Source organism: Sciurus carolinensis, chromosome 10 (genome assembly GCF_902686445.1).
Source record: "Sciurus carolinensis chromosome 10, mSciCar1.2, whole genome shotgun sequence".
Lineage (NCBI taxonomy): Eukaryota > Metazoa > Chordata > Mammalia > Rodentia > Sciuridae > Sciurus > Sciurus carolinensis.
In genome coordinates, this window is record NC_062222.1 from 99,247,117 (window position 1) to 99,266,151 (window position 19,035).

A 19,035-nucleotide genomic window follows, 5' to 3' on the forward strand; every position below is an offset into this window, starting at 1 on the left:
GGATTCATTTTGACATACTTATAAAAGCATGGAATATAATTTGTCCTAATTCAGTCCCCAGTACTTCCCCTTTCCCTCCCTTTCTCCCTTCCCCCTACTCATTTTTCTGCTATTTACTTACACTTTAAAAACTGTCTTGTGGATATGCAGAATGGTGAGATTCGCTGTGGTACATTCAAATATGTACATAGCAAAGTTAGGTAGGTAAGATTCATTCCACTGTTCTTCCCTTATCCCATCCCTCCTCCCTCCCCTTCAACCCCATTCCTCTACTCCACCAATCTTTCTAGTAAATTTGTCTTTTAGAACACTGTGTTAAAGAATTTTGGTTTGTAGAAATATGTTTAATACGAACTATTAATCTGCATGAAGCACTGCAATATTCAAGAATCTGAGTAGGTGTAATAAAATCACGTCAAAGTATAAGCCGTATAAAAGAACAAGTCATCTGGGTTCTCCCAGCAAAGTAATGATCCAGTAAAGCTGTGTTTAATGCCAAAGCATACTGCTACCAAATTATTTGGAATATATTTTAAAAATGTTTTATAAAAACAACAGAAAATGTACATTATACACATACGCCTATATACATACATAAACGCATCTATTTTTTCCTAAGTATAAATATGTACTTTGTACTTGGAAGGTGGAAACATGTCAACTAAAAGGCAACATGCCATGAGGGTAGGGAAGAGTATACCCAGATCACATCCTGACTAGCAATTACTATATGAGTGACCCAGGCTGTAACTTAAAACTCTCTAAAACCTTGGTTTTTCTCATTTGTAAAATTGGCAATAATCATTTTCAGAATTTCTGCACATTTAACAACAAAGTGCTTGGTATAAGAGTTGGCAATCAATAAATGGGAGTCATTAGTAAATTTAATGGTTAATTTTTCAGAAGGTATTTTTTTTTAATAAATGTTACTGACCCTGTAATAATTGCTCATCTCTGAAGTAGAAAAACTAGCACCACAGCCAATGAACATAATAAGGCTGTTTTTGTAATGATTCCAACTAGATTTACAAAAAACAATTAAGGTCAGTTATCTCATAATTTGTCATTTGTAACCATCTCTTTTCCCTCCTACCCTAAAACCAACTCCTGTTAGTTAGCTTTACAGTCTTTAGATTATGAAGGCAGCTCTATGATGGGAACCTCACAATAGATGGTGGGGAGTTGGTCCTATAGGTAAAATATGAAGACCCTCCTACTTTCATCCCTTTTCCGATAAGAGGCTACAGCACAAAGATTTCTCTGGGCCTGGAAATCATTACAGCCATTTTAAACATCCTTTCTGGCCCACAATTAAGCTGCCTAAAAAACAGATGTCAAAACTGGTCTATAATTTTCAAAAGAATGACCCTGTAATTTGCAATGCAACACATCTACACACCACACTGCATTTTAGATATTTCTGTCAGTCTTCAGAAACAAATAACTTTTACTTTAATATACCCTGGATTTTGCAGAGGATAATTTTTTACCTAGAATGATTTAGAACGTACAAAATTCCCCTGCCTTTCGCCTTTCTGGCCTTAAACTTTTAGTCAAATTTAGGTAAACACTGACTTCTAATTCCCTACGGCTCAGCAACTTGAAACTCAAACATGATTTAACTATTATTAACACAAGTTTTGAAAAAAAAAAAAAGTGTATATTTGAAATCAAAAAGTCAAATAACTTATTCTCAAATCTTCAAAAAATACTGTGTATTTATGCAAAAAAAATACATAAGTTCTACCAATGCAATTCATTTCAATCTTCTTTCCTGTTAAGTTTCTGCACGAAGTTCCTTACTTCTGAACATGTACATTTTAGAGGTAAAATTGCTTCTCAAATATATTGTTCAAACTATATTAGAAATGACTCAGCTTTCTGGAAAGCAATGTGCTTTACCTTAAGAGAATCATACTCTCAATTGTGTGTAAGTCAGATTGTTATCAGGAGTCAAAGGCAGGAAAAGAGATTAAGAATTCCTTTTCAGTTCTTTTTTGAACATTCTTTTTATGTAAATTTTTAAGCTAACAACCAGTCCTAGTCAGTTTTACATTAAGCATTATTTTTAAGGATAATGTATGACTATTTCTGTATCTTTGGCACATGGTACTGCTTTGACCTTAGAACAGGGACTCAAAATGTCAGTTACATGAATGAAAGAATGCATTATATTTTTAAAAAATGAAATGAAAAGAGAGAAAAAGGGGTAATGAAAAATTACAGATTTTTTTTACTACCTTATTTTAATACTGTAAGGATTTTAATTATTTCAACCCACCTCTCTAGTAGATAGTAAGTTCTACTATTATATCTATTTCTCTATGCTTCCGTTACCTTGTCTGTCAAGTTGAGACAGACTAGATCATCTCTAAGGATCTTTTTGGATAGAAAAGTGTACAATTATATAAACACATCTAGTAAGAACAAATACTGCCTAAATTTGGCATAAATTTACACCCTGAATTGATAAATTGCTTTGTTTTATCCAAAATTAAAATTTATATACCTTAATACTTTATATTTATCTTACCCATAAAAAGAGCATGAAAAAGTTATCTTTCACTTACTTCATTTTACACTGGTATGTTAATAAGAAAAACGACAAATTAATGCTTTGAGTGTGACAATGGTTGATAATTCATTCATTTCAAAATTTGTCTAGGTAAAACAATTTTTAAAAAATTTTTCTTTCTCTACTGTATTATATTGTAAGACATTTATTCACTTACATTCACTATGTGCCAGGCATTAATATACACAGTGCTTAGGATAGAGAAATGAAAAATGGTGGTTAATGCCCTTAAAGGGGCCTTAACAAAAGGCATGTTTTAAAGAAAATAAAGTTCATAGGGAACATGTGAAGTAAATAATTGTGTCTAAAGTTCAATGCAACACAGAGAAGATAAAAGGCATGACCTATTTGAAGAGAAAGAAGCTTCTGAGGCTTAAAAGAAAGGAACATCATAAAGTATAGCTAGAAACAATGTATTGTCTTGTGAGAGAATCTAAGTTAGAACATTCAAGGATGCACTGAGGTCAGATTATAAAGTGATGTGTGTATCCTAAAAAAGAATTTCAACATTTATTCTTTAGACCAGTGGAATATGGTAGTACTACCCCATCAGCATACAAATTATTTTCGATGGCAAAAAAATTTTTAGAAAATCAATTTCCAGATCCTGTCAGTATTTATTCCTTCCTAAATCAGAATTGCCTAAAGATATTAACCACTTCTCTATTACCATCTTCTCCTTTTAGAAAAGAAAGATATTTCTTTCACCAATTTTACCATTATACACTGGAACAGGACACAGAAACCACCATGGCTTAAAAAATCAGCCTCAGTAAGAACTATGTTATTTAAGGAACCATAAAACTTCCATAGGACTTTGGCTCTTCCTGTCAATGACAAAGTAGTACAAAAATGGAGTATTTTGGCTTATGTCCTGAGTTAAATTCATATACATTGTAGAGTAGTGAAGCAAGTCATAATAATTTCCTCTACACAAATTAAGGAAAAATCCTTATGGATGATAGCCCCAGAAAAGCAAAGCAAAGCAAAGTAAGTGTTGGTAACTCAGCTTCTTATTTTGGGCTCTGTGACAACTGTGTTCAGAACACAGACTAACTCATTTATCTGAACAGAAAAACGAAACCCGACTTTGTTCTGACAGAAATCGTGAACTGGTTGTCTGGCTTGACAGTGAGAAATGTCTATTGCCAATCAAGCTGCAAGACAGCCCTTTTCCATAAATGGAATGAGGAAAATGTGCAGTTCCAAGGTCTGCATGAAAATAAATCTTTAACACATATACCACTGCTTTCCTTTTTAACAATATTTTAGCAATTATGTACTGAAATTAGTAGTACTTTGGTTTTCCCAACCTTTTCTAAGTTAAACAAGTTACAGTGTCTCAAAGGGTAACAAGTATATGAAAGAGTAACAAGTATAACTGGTAGTCTTTTAATAAGTCTTGCCACTTTTGGTGTTCTTAAAAGAAACTGAGAAATCAAAAGACTTTAGTTACCAACCATATGTATGGGGTTGAACTGCAACCCCTAGAAAAATATGTTCAAATCCTAATCTCTGGTTATCTGTAAATATGACCTTATTTAGAAAAAAGGTATTTGCCCAGATAATCAAGTTCAGATGAGGTCACACTGAAATAGATTGAGCCTAATATATGTAAACAAGACTTCTCAGTGCTTACCTCTATATATCAAAAGAAGTTACCTAAGGAAAGACCATTTATTCATTAACAATAATAATATTCATCCATGGATACATATATTAATTGGGGTTGAGGAAAAGTTCTTCCATCACATTTATGGGACATATTTTCATTATATTTACTTATAAAAACGCGATAATTAAAATCAGGATAAATTTTTGAAAAACCATTTCAGATACTCGGGTAAGATACTCAGGTTATTAAATAAGTTTCTTTAAACATTTTAATTTACACACATGTACTGCAGAAAAGACAGGATAATCAATTTAAAACTTTTCAAGACTAAACATTCTTTGGGAAAAATGTCACAGAAGTGAAAATTCAAGCACAATAAAAAAAAAAAAAAAAAAAAAACTACCACGGTAAATTTCCAATTATTAAGGAAAATCTACTTATTCATTTTAAAAAATGGAGGCTGGGCTGGGGATACAGCTCAGTTGGTAGAGTGCTTGCCTTGCACGCACAAGTCCCTAGGTTCGATCTCTAGCACCCCCCCCCCCCAAAAAAAAAGGATGACAGTGTTTGGCAAAACCACAATATTTTAAATCCACTGGACATATTTAAAAAAGAGTGACACTTTTATTTTTAAATATTAACATTTATAATACACTGGAAATCATATCTACACTGTCAACTATTTAAACTAAAATTTCAGATGGTAAGATCTAAATTTGCAAGGAGGTATGAAACTCTTTTAAGGGATAAGTGAACAAATAAATTTGAAGATTGCTGCTCTAGGTAATGGGAAGCCTCTAAGAATGAAACAGACATGATTTTTAAAATGGCTTATTCTTAAGAACTTTTCAAGCATCCCTTCTCCAAGTTAAATGGAATTCATTTCTTTACCCCATATATTAATTTGAAAGTTTAAATGAAACATGCATGAACAAACTCAGGCACACCCAACAAACCTGTTGAAAACACTTGGTGTAGGACTATGATCACGCTCTCTCTCCCTCTCTCTGGTGCGTTCTCGTTCTCTGTCCCGATCACGATCTCGCTCTCTGTCTCTGTCTCTTTCTCTATCTCGGTCTTTTTCTCTTCTTGCATAATAGTCCCATTGCTTGGTGGTGTCCACAAGACTAGGCCATGAAGGAGCAGAACCAGTAAGATGGGGAAAGGCAACTAAAAAACAAAAGAGAAAAATCATTGTAATTAAAAACAAAAGTTATGGTACTTGAAAAACGAAAAGACAAAAGAAAAAAAAAAACCCTCCCACCAAAACTGTGTCACTATTTTTTAATTTATTTTATTTATTTATGCATGCATGCATGCAGTGCTGGGGACTGAACCCAGGGCCTTGCAAGCACTCTACCAACTGAGCTATATCCCCAGTCCTAATTTTTTTTTATTTTATATACAGTAAAGAAAAATATCAGATGGCAAATACCCCCAATATTGAATGAAAATCTAGCAACAAATCTAAAAAGATCTAATAAATCTTAAAGACCCTTCATTTGGCGAGATAAATAGGAATCAGAATTAAACCACAAACTTCTCAATGTAAAAAGTGGAAACAGAATACACTGGGACCTCTTCAAAGTTTTGAGGGAAAATAATTATCAATCTACAAAGATATACTCAACAAAATTATACTTTAAGAATAAAACAATGGTATTTATAAACAAAAAAAGGTATTAAAAGACTTCAAGAAAACAAGATATACTATCAGAAACTATGAAAAAGGGTAAATAACAAAGATCCAAGACAATGAGAAAAAGGAAAGTTACTCTAGAGAGCTGCAAGATCAAAGGAAGAAATGGTTGAACAAATAAATGCTAATCATATAAGCAAATAAAATAAACTAATCAATAGTAGAGTATTTTTAAAGAATAAAATTAAAACAATGAATCACAATAGGATGTAAGTTAGAAGGGTGTCCTAAGGTCTCTGTATTGATGAAGAAGGGAATTCAGCTATCATTTATGCATAATAAATTTCAAGAGGAACCACTAAAGAAATAGAAAAAATTTATAATTTCAAAACAGTGGGAAAAAAATGGAATTAAAACATTTAACAAAAAACTCAGGCAATTCAAAAAGACTTGGAAAGAATGGGAGCAAGGAAACAAGTTCAAATATTTCAATATCACAATGATTAAAAAGGAACGGAATTCATCAGTTCAAAGACAAAGACTGTTGATTTTTACTTTTAAAAAGTCTAACTATATCCTGAACATAACAGAAACACACAGAAAGGTTGAAAGGAAAAAGATGGAAGAAAAAACAAGGAAATTATTAAAATACTTGAATCTCCCAGATGAGTAACTATATTAATGATAAAGCAGATTCATTAAAAAATCATCTGAGAAAGAAAAAAATGATTACATGAGGATGAAAAATGCAATTCACTAAAAAGATTCCTGAAAGTTTAAATTTGTTCTAACAGAATCACCTTAAATTTTAGAATGAATGCTAAAATAGGAAAACCCATGGGAGATAATTTTTTGATTATTGACAATTAGGTAAGCAGACAAAAAAAAAAAAAAAAATCTGTCCAGATAGGGAAGATCTTAGCAACACATTGTTTACAAGGTTGAATTAATGAATTTAACATAGGATACTGCCCATAACAAGAAGTACTTGTTGTCAAGCACCTAGGAACTTTTAAAATATATATGCATAGGATAAGAATGATAGACACCATGTTCTCTGACTACCGTGCCATTTATGTTAAAAGTGAAATCTAAAAAAGTTATGGGTAAACATCCATACACTACAAATTAAAAACACATTTCTGGTAACTCATGGGTCAAAAAACTTCCTAAATATAAACTGCTAGAAACTTAACCTAAGGCAAAATAAATAAATAAATAAATAAAAATCTATAGAAAGTTTAGGAATATGAACTATTCTAGAAGGAAATCTAGTCTTGAAACACTATTAGAAAAGACTGAAAATTAGTGAGCTAAGCTTCCAACCTACAAACTTAAAAAAAGAACAAAATAATCCAAAAGAAGGGAACTAGTGAATTGAAATCGAATAAGTAGAAAGTCACCACGTAAAAGTAAATAGCTAGAAGTTGGTTTCTAAAGACTAGACAAAGCATGATAATCACTTAGCAAGATTAAAAAGGACATATAAACAATACTGGAACCAAAAAGGGACTACCAACTACATATTGCAGAGATTAAACAATAAAGAGAACATTATATATTTTATTACAATGCACTGTGTAAAACTTGGCTGAAATGGGTCCCTACAAAAACAAAACAAAATACTTTAGCAAACAAAAGTGACTCAAGAAGAAAAAGAAATCTTGAATAATCTCATAACTTTAAAAGACATTGAAATCAGTAATTTAAAATCTTCCCATAAGACCAAATAGCCTTTACAGATGAATTCTAATAATTTATAAGGTATAGATTATTACAATATGTCATCCAAATTTCCAGAAAACAAAGGGAAAAAAAAGATTATTTTCTAACTTTTTCCATGTGGCTTGTATACCTTTATACAAATAAAGAAAAATTGTAGGTCAGTTTTCAACGAATTTAGATGCCAAAATTCTAAATAAATATTTGCAGGGGCTGGAATTGTGGTTCACTGGTACAGCACTTGCCTGGTAGGTGTGAGGCCCTAGGTTCAATACTCAGTACCACATACAAAAAAAAAATAAAAAGTCCATTGACAACTAAAAAAAAAATTTCAAAAAAAATTAGGAAACAATTACTGCTTATTTAAAAGAAGATAATCAATCATGACCAAGTTAGGTTAATCATAGCAATCAACAGTAGTTTAGTACTAGAAAAATGTAGAAATTTAATTTCCCACATTAACAGATCAGAGAAGAAAAACCATTACAATAATCTCAAAAAACACTTGATGCAATTCAACATCTACGCATTCACAGTTTAAAGCCCTTGGAAAAGTAGCAGAGGATGGGAATTTTCTTAATCTGATATACGGTTCCATTAAAAACATGATCGTAAAAATCTAGAAGTATTCCCTTTAAAAAGAAAAAGGATAATTTTATTTCCAGTACTTCAACATTATATGGAGGGTCCTGGTCAGAACAAGAGAACAACAAAAGTCAAATACTTCCACAACTACTACTACTGCTACTACTACTATTAACAATAATTAAAAATAAATGAAAAAAAGAAATAAAAGAAAAAATAGGAGGGTGAAGGTAAGGAAATAGGTAACTGAAGAGAAAACTGTCATTATCTGCAGGTCACACTGTCTGAATAGACAGATTTAGTGAGATTTAGTGACAGTTCAGCAATGTAAATAGCTACAAGATAAATATAAAAAATAACCAACTCTACTACTAAATTCAAGCAAACATAAATAGAACATGTATATACCACGTATAGCAGCAACATTGTATTAAGTACCTAAGGACTATATCTAACCCAAAATATGCAAGTGTATGGATATAATTATAGTTGCTTATCAAAACACATTAAGATCTCTATAAATGAAGGGAGTCCTCGTTCAGGGATACATGCGGTTCTGCAGAGGTTTGGAGTCCACACAGACTGATCTATAGCACAATGTGATTCTAGTATGGTATAGTAAAAACAAGAACTCTGAAGTCAGGTTTTATCAATTCAAATTCTCACTGCCATTTGATGTGTGGTTTGAGGGAAATTAATCTAGTGTTTGATTTCCTCTTATGTAATATGAAGATAACAGTATTATCGACTATTATCTACTTAAAAGGCTGTCAGGACTATACAAGTTAATATAAACAAATTGCTTAGAACAGTGTTACAAAGAACACTATATAAATGTTAGTTATTAATCAAAACCACAAGAGAGATTTTCGAGGAACTTGTAAAGCTTGATTCCAAAGTGCATATGTAAAAGTACAATACTTACGAAGCAGAATAAGATAGATAAATTTTGCTGCACCAGATATCAGATTATGAAATTTATAATTAAGAGGTTATGGCATTATTAGCAGACAGCTAGTCAAATTAATTAAGTAGTCTAAAGAGCTCCCAAACAGATTCATACATACTTGGAAATCTGATATATGAAGATGACACTGTAGGGCCCTCAAAGGATTATTCAATAAATGATGCTGGGACAATTAAATCTTTAATACCAGAGGCAGAAATTAATTCCAGATGGTTTAAGAACTTACATTTGAAAAACAAAACTTAAAACTTTTTTGAAAAGCTAAAGGCATTAAAAAATATCTTTTGGTACTTGAGGTAGAGAAAGTTATGATACAACTATGAACCAAACCAAGATGTAGTATGACTCTATACAACTGATGAAGTATAAGAAAAAGATGGTAATTTGAGTTTACATACTTGCCATAGGATATAGATCCTTTGAGGGGCTTAGGTGTTAAATTTATCTCTGCAGTGCCCAAAGTTTACACAGCCATACCAATGTAAACGTTGTTTATTTCTTAGCTTTTAGAATAAAAAATCTGTTAGAGTGCAGGTAATTGAGGTTGCAGGACAGAATGTAAATGTTTTAAGTAGATGTCCAGCCAAACAAAACAAAGATGTACTAATATTCTACACAGTAGCGTTAATGGCACATGAAACTGAGGCCAAGCATGTAAATAAAGAGGAACAAAAACTGTAAAACTGTGGGAAAAAGGAGAGAGGTAATGATAAATGGGTTTAAGAATGATTTTGATCTGAATGCAAATAAGAAGCAGATAAAAGAAAAGTTCTTTGTCCTGCCGCATTTGCTTAGAAAGTGTATAAAATTTACAAAAGGCACAGGTGCTCTTCTTACCCTCTCTACCAAGACCCTCATCTAAAGATATCTTTAAGCCCTTACCACACTGAAGAATACACCAAAATAAACAACATAACAAACTTGACCAACCAGCCTTTATCTACTATTTATTCATAGACTGCCCAACACTGGCTCCTTTGTCTTGTCACTTCCCTAAAATTTTCCTATTTTTTGTTGTAGATGCCAATCTATGCCACATTTTTTTTTAAAAGTCACCTCTCTGAGATTCTCATTTCCTGGATATCTTATGTTACATGAGATATATCTGTCTTTTGTTAGAGAGGAGTCATCCTAACTAAGAACTATGTAGACAAAATTATTTTACCCTACTTTACCTTCACACTCAACAACTTCTAATTTTCCTCCCAATCCAAGAAGGCAACACTATCATCCCAACCTTAATACACACCCTATAAATCCACAATATTCTCACAGGAAATAGGCAGAAAGGAATTTTAAAACTGGTTTCTCATGATCCTCTAAAAAAGGTCCAAGTTCCACAACATGGCCATACAGGCAAAGCTTGTTTTATTGAACTTTGCTTTACTGTGCTTTGTGGGTATTTTTTCAAATTGAAGATTTGTGGTAACCCTCCTCCATTAAGCAAGTCTACTGGCACCATTTTCCCAACAGCATGAGCTCACTTGATGTCTCTGTTGCACTTTGGTAAGTCTCAAAATATTTCAAACTTTTTAATTATCATTATTTCTAATGATCGGGAACTGTGATCAATGATCTTTTGTTACTATTGTAATTGTTCTGAGGCACCAAACTGCATCAATAAGACAAAATTAATCAATAAACATGTGTTCTGTCTGCTCAACTGACCAGCTACTCTATCTTGCTCTCTTCTATTTCCCAGGACAAAATATTGAAATCGGGCCACTTAATACTAAATTGGCCTCTAAGTGTTCAAGTAAAGGAATGAGTCACAGGTCTCTCAAATTAAAAGCTAGAAATAATTAAACTTGAAAAACAACACACACAGAAAGCTTAGGTCAAAAGTTAGGCTTCTTATACCAGAAAATATCATCATTATAAATACAAAGGTAAAGTTCCTACAGGAAAATAAAAGTGCTACTCTAATAAACACACAAATATAGAAGTTTTAGTCTTACTGCTGATAAGGAGCAAGTTTTAGTGGTCTGGATAGAATATCAAACCATCTATAATACTTCCTTAAGTCAAAGTCTTACCTATAGCTAGGACCTAACTCTCTTCATTTCTACAGAGGCTGAAAGAGGTGAAGGAGATGCAGAAGATAAGCTTAAAGCTAGCAGAGGTTGATACATGAGGTTTAATGAAAAAAAGAATAAAAAGGAAAAAAGTCATCTTCATAACATGTAAGTGCAAGGTGTTGTGTCAAGTGCTGATGCAAAAGTTGCAGCAAGTTATCCAGAACATCTAGCTACAACAGTTGATGAAGGTGGCTACACTCAACAATAGATTTTCAACGTAAACTAAAAACAGCCTACTAATGGAAGATGTCATCAAGAATTTTCATAGTTGCAGAGAACAAACCAATGCCTGCCTTCCAAGTTTCAAAGGACAGGCTGGTTCTTTAATAAGGGCTAATGTGGCTGGTGACTTAAGTTGAAGTCAATGCTCATTTACCATTCCGGATATCTTAGGGTCCAAGAATTACACTAACCCTACTTTGTCCGGGCTCTATAAATGTAACAACAAAGGTTGCATGGCAGCAATCTGTTTATAACATGGTTTATTGATTATTTTAATCCCACTATAAAGACCTATTGCTTAGAAAATATTTCTCTCAATCACTGATGATAATGCATGCGGTTACCCAAGAGTTCTGATGGTGACTCACAAAGAAATTCATGTTGCTTACAAAACTTCCATTCCGTGTGGATTAAAGGGGGTGATTCTAACTTTCAAGTCTTATTTAAGAAATGCATTTCCTAAGGCTGTAACTGCCAAAGTGATTTGTTTGATGGCTCTGGGCAAAATAAACTGAAAATCTTCTGGAAAGGATTCACCATTGTAGATGCCATTAAGAAAACTTGTGATTTATTGGTTAGATCAAAATATTAACATTACTGAAGACTGAAAGAAGTTGATTCCAACCTCAATGGAAGATTGTGAGAGGTTCAAGACTTCAGTGAAGAAAATAACTGCAGATATGAATATAGCAAGAGAATTAAATTAGAAACAAAGAATGAAGATATGATGAAATTGCTGTAACCTCACCAAAAATCTTTAATGCATGAGGAACCATTCCTTATGCAGAAGTACAGAAAGTTGATCCTTGAGATGGCATCTACTCCTGGTGATGATGTTGTGAACACTGTTGAAATAACAAAGGATCTAGAATAGTACATAGATTTAGTTGAGAAGGCGGCAGCAGGGTTAGTGATGACTGACTCCAATTTCAAAGGAAGTCCTACTGTGAGTAAAGTGCTATCAAACAGCATCATAAGCTAGAGATTTTTTTTTCACGAAAGGAATACTAAATTAATCCCTGTTGTCTAATTTTAAGAAAATGCCAGAGTCACCCCAACCTTCACCAACTACCAACAGCAGGAATCATCCTTGAGTCAAGACCCTGCACCAACAGAGGCTCAGATAATTTTTTTTCCTTTCTTTTTTAAGCAATAAAGTATTTTTAAATTAAGGTTCTTTTAAGCATAATGCTATTGAACAAATAATAGACTTGCTACAGTGTAAACATTATTTTTACATGCTCTAGGAAACCAAAAACTGTGTGATTTTATAGCAACATTTGTTTTATAACAATGGTCTAGAATCAAACCTGTATCATCTCTCAGATATGCTTGTACATCCCCACATGAAGCCTACTATGTTCTCACATCCCCTATCTTTGAACTACATGGAAGTCAAATCATCTATTGCTCCACCCCTCTGGAAAGCAAGACCCCTCCACTGAACTCCCAAGAATACTTCTCTGTCAATAAGCTATTTCATTTCTAGTCTATCAATTTGATGAAAGTAACCACCATGTCTCGCTGTAGCCTTAAAATTTAGTATAATGCACAGCATTTTAAAAATAAATGAATAAAAGTGCTATCAAAAAAATTTGGAATGGATAGTTACAAGTGAACAAAAAAGAGAAATTATAGATTATTTATAAAAAAAATTAAAGTAGTGGGGAGAAAATAAGTGCATTAGTTAGATGCTATGACTCAGACAGACAAGGAATATGAGACAAATTAGCAAATATCTCTTATGCTACTATTTACTAATCTTTAAAAGTATAAGCAACAAATAAAGAAAAATTATTTTGTTAAGTAACCTGGCAGATGTTTAACCTAGTTATTTCTTCAGTTAATATTTTTTTCACTGCTCTTTAAGATGTTATTTTAAACCACAGAAACACATTTTTATTGTCTCAAATATTTATGTACTTTATTGATTCAAGTTGAATCTGGGCGACTAATTATGAATATGAATCTGGGTAACTAATAACTTACCATTGCCATATGGAAATGCACGTGCAGAACGGCTATCATAACCAGAAGAATGTCCGCTGTTGAGGGAAAAAAAATGTATTTTTATGTCTGTTGCAAATTAGTTTGACTAGTTTGGTACAAATGGAAAAACAGCAAGGTAGAATTATAACATTTATGAAACAGGGTCACGCTATGTTGCCTAGAATGGTTCCACCTCCTAGGCTCAAGAAATCCTATGCCTCAGCCTCCTGAATAGCTCAGAATACAGGCATAAACCCCAGTGCCTGGCAAAACTTTTATTCAACTGTGATAAATGACAGTGCTGTAATTTTATTTTTAAATACTTAAACACAGGCTTTTAACCTCAAAAATATTAAACCTAATGCCTATTTTTTGTTTTGCAGTATTTGCATTGACTCCAGGGCCTTGTGCACGCTAGGTGAGCATACAGTAGAAATAACAGATTTCATCTGGAAGTGATTCCTATCTACTAAGAATTGTGCTGGAGCTTTAATCTTTATCAACCGCTATGGTAAAAAGTGAAACTAAGTCTCAAAAAGGTTATGAAAATTGCCTGACAACACTGTGATTTCAAAGTTATAAAATAAAACTGTTTAACCCTCTGCTGTTAAACACAATATTGCCACCCATGAGAATTTATGTCAGCATTCCAGATGACATAAACTATGTAAGAGATATGTATTACTCATGATTTCTAGTAAATTCTATTTCGCAAAAATACCCAAGTTTTTAACAATCTAGTGATTTCTTTAACCCATGCATCAAAAACCAAAGATATTACTTCAAAATATTATGATTTCGTTTTCTTTGCCCTATTTTGACAACAGGCTAATGTCTTATATAAAAGTAATTAACGAGATTTGTCGGTTGTTAAAAGGCAGGTGCTATGTTCATAAAATTATCTTTGACTATATTACCAAGATATATGTATGTGATTCTTCTGTCAAAAGGCTACCACAATGATAAAAAATTTACAGTATTCACAGTGATTTACCTTTCTATTGTTGGTATAAGAGATGGAGGAGGAGCACCTGGTGGAGGAGGAAAACCTGAAACATTCAATCATAAGACAAAAAAATTTTTAAAAAAATTAACAATGTATGTTTAATGTAAAGAGAAAAACAAAGTTGCTGAGTATCACTAAATTTCTCTGGGGACATAAACGTGCTTCTCTATGTTTAAATGGACAGAAAAAAAAAATGGAGCTTAAACTTATAAACAGATTTTTGGAGCAATACAAATTTCAATATACAGTCTGGCCTAACACAGAACACAAACTGGGAGTCAGGACACCCGGTCTTATTTTCAGCACCACACACAGCCCATTTTGTGAGTATGAGAGTTAGTCTCAATGCCTTACCTTTTCCATATAAAAAACAGTAGTAGTGTTGCCATCAGATATGTTATACTTGAAATATTTTAGAAGAAAAGCAAATAAAACAGCATTTACCTCTTTTAAAAAAATCTTGAGTTCTAGATGTATAAAAATTCCCTTAAAAATGTGTAACTTATAAATAAAATCTTACCAGTAAATATAACTGCTCAAAGCTGAGAATATCCGCCATAAAATGTTTTAAATAGCACAACCCCAACAAATTACTTTACAAAGAAAGGCACATAATGGAGTTTTTGGATTTGTTTGGAGGACAATAATTTGCACCTTTTATATCATGAGGTCTGCATTCTCAATAATTCGTAATGCTTAAGTGAAATACCATAGAATATGGCTAAAAGGGATTTTAACAGTTAATCTACTCTACACTTTCAAATTCAGATAGGCAATATAGCATCACAACAAAGACTTTAAGATTCCACAACTTATGATACCAATTCCTTCCAAGTTTTAACAACTCTCACTATTAGGAAATTCATTAGATTATATAATTTAAATCCCTCACACAATACATCTGCTGTCCTGATGAGGACAAGTATTCCACTGTCATATTATCTATTACCTTCTACATATTTGAAAACTCTTCCATTAAGCCTCCTTTTTAGTAGTCTAAGTAAAAATGAATCCCTGTTTTCTTATCCCTTCTCAAAGTTCCATTTAAATCTTTTTAGTCCTGATTCAAAATATTTCCAAGTTTATCATGCTTTCCACTGTGTACAGTTTTAGGATCTATAACTCCTCTATGAATTATCAACATAAGCAAGTTAGCAATTATCACATTAGTCCTCGAGTCCACAATCCTATGTTACACAGCCTCACAACCACATTGCCTTTTAAACTAAAAGGACACATCAAATCCTTTGATTTCTGATAAGTCTTTTTTAGCCACATTCACACACAGTCAGTGACTCTATCACATATACTACCCTGTGCAATCTAAACTTCGCTACTTCCATTTATTCAGGCCATTCTGAATTTAGATCCAAGCATTATCACCTGTCATTTTCTTTTAAAACACTGGACTTATTAACATGCTTGCTAATAGGGTTTGCTATCACAAAATAAAAAAGAAATATCTGACGAAAAGAAAAAACAAACAAAAAAACTGCACTACTCCTAAAGACCATACCATTCTAACAATGAACAATGAATCACCACTCTAAGAACGACCAACTGACCAGTTAACAATCCAACTAATTGCTCTGTGATTCAGAACATATTTTCTCATGATACTGAGTTTTGCCACCAGGGTAAAGAAATCAGAAACCATGAAAAAGTCAAGATAAATTATTTTTCTCTTCTCTTATAGTCACTATATCGTATAAAAATTTAATTGATCTAAAAAGACTTTAAATAAAAATTTTATTTATATCCCATACTGTTTTCTTCACCAATTGATAAGGTGAGAATTTTCTCAGAATCTCTATTTCTATAGAAATGGGTAAGACAAGTAGGTATAAGAAAACTAAGTATCTTAAAACGGGAATGAAGCAAAGGCAGAGCTGAAAATAGGACCTTGAAATCCCAATAGGCCTATTCATATTCTAACTGCATCGACACTGTCCCTCCTATAAGCTTGAAATTTCATGTTCATTAACAATGATGGAGAAAACATGAAAAAAGTTTTACCTGGAGGTGGTACAGTTATTGGAATACCTAAAAAACAAGTGATGAAATTTAATATAGTAACTGGATTTCAGAACCTGTTATGTATTTATGCCATCACCAAAACAAACTTTGAAATAAAACCCCTTGCCTCATTATCCTGGCTTAGTCACTCAAGAGAAGCGTTCTGTTTTCTTGCAGACCAACAATTCAGTATAACATCCAACTCCCTGATGAAAACCCATTCTACCAACTTGATAACAAGATATCCCCCACTAGCTGTAATCACAAATGAAATTAGGAGTAAGTTAAAATGCACCCTTGTGCATACACAAATACCAAACTCCAAAATATTAATTCTAACTAAATTTGATAATCAATGTCTGATCTCAGTACCTTAACATTTTAGTAGGGAAACTGGTGAGCTTCTTTAATACTACAGGTAGTGTAAGCAACTCTGATGATTATGGATATTATTTACTTTTGTAAAGCTCAATGTGGGTCATTCAAATGAATGAAATAAAAAGTCGATGAGACATCATTTTTTACTATACAATGTTTCATTATTTTTGGCAGAGTGGGGCAATATTTAATATTTTTCTTGATTTGCAGAAATATTAAAAGGGGTATAGCAAGGGAATATATGTACATGTATATATATGTATATACGGGCACATTAAAATAAATGTGGATGATTTACGTCTACCAGTGTCAGCAAATACAGTGATTCTAACTCATTATTTGCACACATTATAAACTTTAATAAATTGTATATGAACATTCTCAGTTTACATTGGTCAAGTGTGCCCTTAAATCCTAATGTAAAATTTATTTACTAAGAACTAAAATTAAATTCTGCATTTTAAATTTAAGAGATACAAGAAAGGCAATTTGTGTGGCATGCAAAATTGTAACTACTTTCAGTTAAAGAAAAATAACAGATTTCTAAGTAGGAATACAGGAAAATTTTTAAAACAACTTTTTCATGAAAAGCTTTATACCACAGATAAGTTCAACACAATTGGACTGGTTTACTAAATTTCATCTTAAAAACTATATCAAAATTAGTCAAAAAGATGGGGGGGAATCTAATTCATTAAATAAATGCATGCAAAAAAATGAAAACAGAATCACTTTCAGATGTTTTATTGAAAATGGAAACCTGCTAATAGTTTAGTTTAAAATGTTGGGATACCCATGTTTTATCAGAATAATAGGTTCATATGAAAAAGATATTAAAACAGCAAATGGCCTTAAAATACAGACTGAAGCACATGATTCAACCACCTATGCAATCAAAGAATATGCTAAGCTTACAAAATCAACAAGACTAAAAATGTCAGGTAAAGCAGCCATGTTTCAAAAATCATTAGGCTTCCACAAATATGCCAAACTAACCCACAGTTAATGACAATTCTCATCCATCCTGAGGTTACCTTGCTATTCCCAAATCACTAAGCTAAAAGAATTCAGCAGACAATAACAAGCTAACAGAATACCAGATTCCAAACTTAAATGGAAAATAAAGGACGACAAAGCATCAAGTGCTCTTAATATATACTATTACATAATTCTCTTTAGAACAGTACAGATTTTATAGAACACTACTGCACTTCACTATTTTACCTAGTTTCCCCACCTAAAAACATGATTTACTTTCTTTGGTATGTAAGAGAAAAGTCTATATGATGAAACTCAGTCATCTACTTTGTGATACTTTAAACCTAATAACTTTACCTAAATGAATATATGAACAGCATGACAGCATGTATCACTTCAGTTAGTGCTTACTACAGTTTACTAAAATGTGAATTCATGTGAAAAACCAAGAAATCACTAGTTAGCCCCTTCAAGATTCAGTCCTCAAAAACATTCAAATTTTGTAACATTTCCATAAAACAAAGATGAAAGACATACAACCAAATTAAATGTACAATTAAGGAAGTTAAAATTAGTTTGCCTTTCAGTTTAATCTTACAACACTAGTATCATAGGACAGATTTTTTAAGAAGTGAACTGGAACTAAGTACAAAGAAAAATCATGCTTTATATAGATGTTTCAAAGAAAAATACCTATATACATCAGAAAGTTGGCATGGGAACTAGAAAGAGTTCTGTTTCACCTAAGATTATATTTCAATGCCTACTGGTAAATGTTCATTGAAACAGGACTATAAAGTTAAAACATTACACAACCAATTCCTTAACAACCATCAAATACACTTTCAAACTACAACTAAAAAATTTTACTATCTGACACAATATTGGGCAAATAAAATTTTCATTTAAAAATAGCTATTTAGTATTTCATTTTTGTTAAAAGACAAATAATGTAAGGAAGAGGAAATGCATCTCAAAAATTCCTGCACTCTCTCCTTTCAACACCTCTACCATCCTGGCCAACACAAACTGCCTAGTCTAGCTAATGGACTTGAAAAAGTCAAGTACTTAGTTTCTTTTCTATATCCTTTATCTGTAAAATAAGTAGGAAAAAAATGTTAACTTTCCTGGGCAGGCTTATTTCCCTTTCCTGGAAAGTAGTAAAAGTAAGGTTCTTAGTACTAACCAAAGTCTTTTGGAAAAGTAATTCAAACTCTAATAGAATGAATAGATTAGTTGTACTGAAATCACAACCTGTACCAGAA

General features: G+C 32.4%; 1 protein-coding gene across 22 annotated transcripts in view; it reads right to left on the reverse strand.

Annotated features, from left to right (window-relative positions):
- Positions 1-19,035, reverse strand: part of Fip1l1 (factor interacting with PAPOLA and CPSF1) — a 70,186-nt gene that overhangs the window by 4,827 nt on the left and 46,324 nt on the right. For 9 of the 22 annotated variants that reach the window (XM_047567430.1, XM_047567422.1, XM_047567434.1 and 6 more), the window contains 3 exons: positions 14,387-14,441; positions 13,393-13,448; positions 5,147-5,360 (listed from right to left, as the gene is read on the reverse strand). In XM_047567430.1, coding sequence (XP_047423386.1) covers positions 5,147-5,360; positions 13,393-13,448; positions 14,387-14,441 — 325 coding nt within the window. Of the gene's footprint in view, positions 1-5,146; positions 5,361-13,392; positions 13,449-14,386; positions 14,442-16,414; positions 16,442-19,035 lie in introns of all 22 variants that reach the window. The other 13 variants (XM_047567428.1, XM_047567432.1, XM_047567421.1 and 10 more) reach the window with 4 other exon arrangements.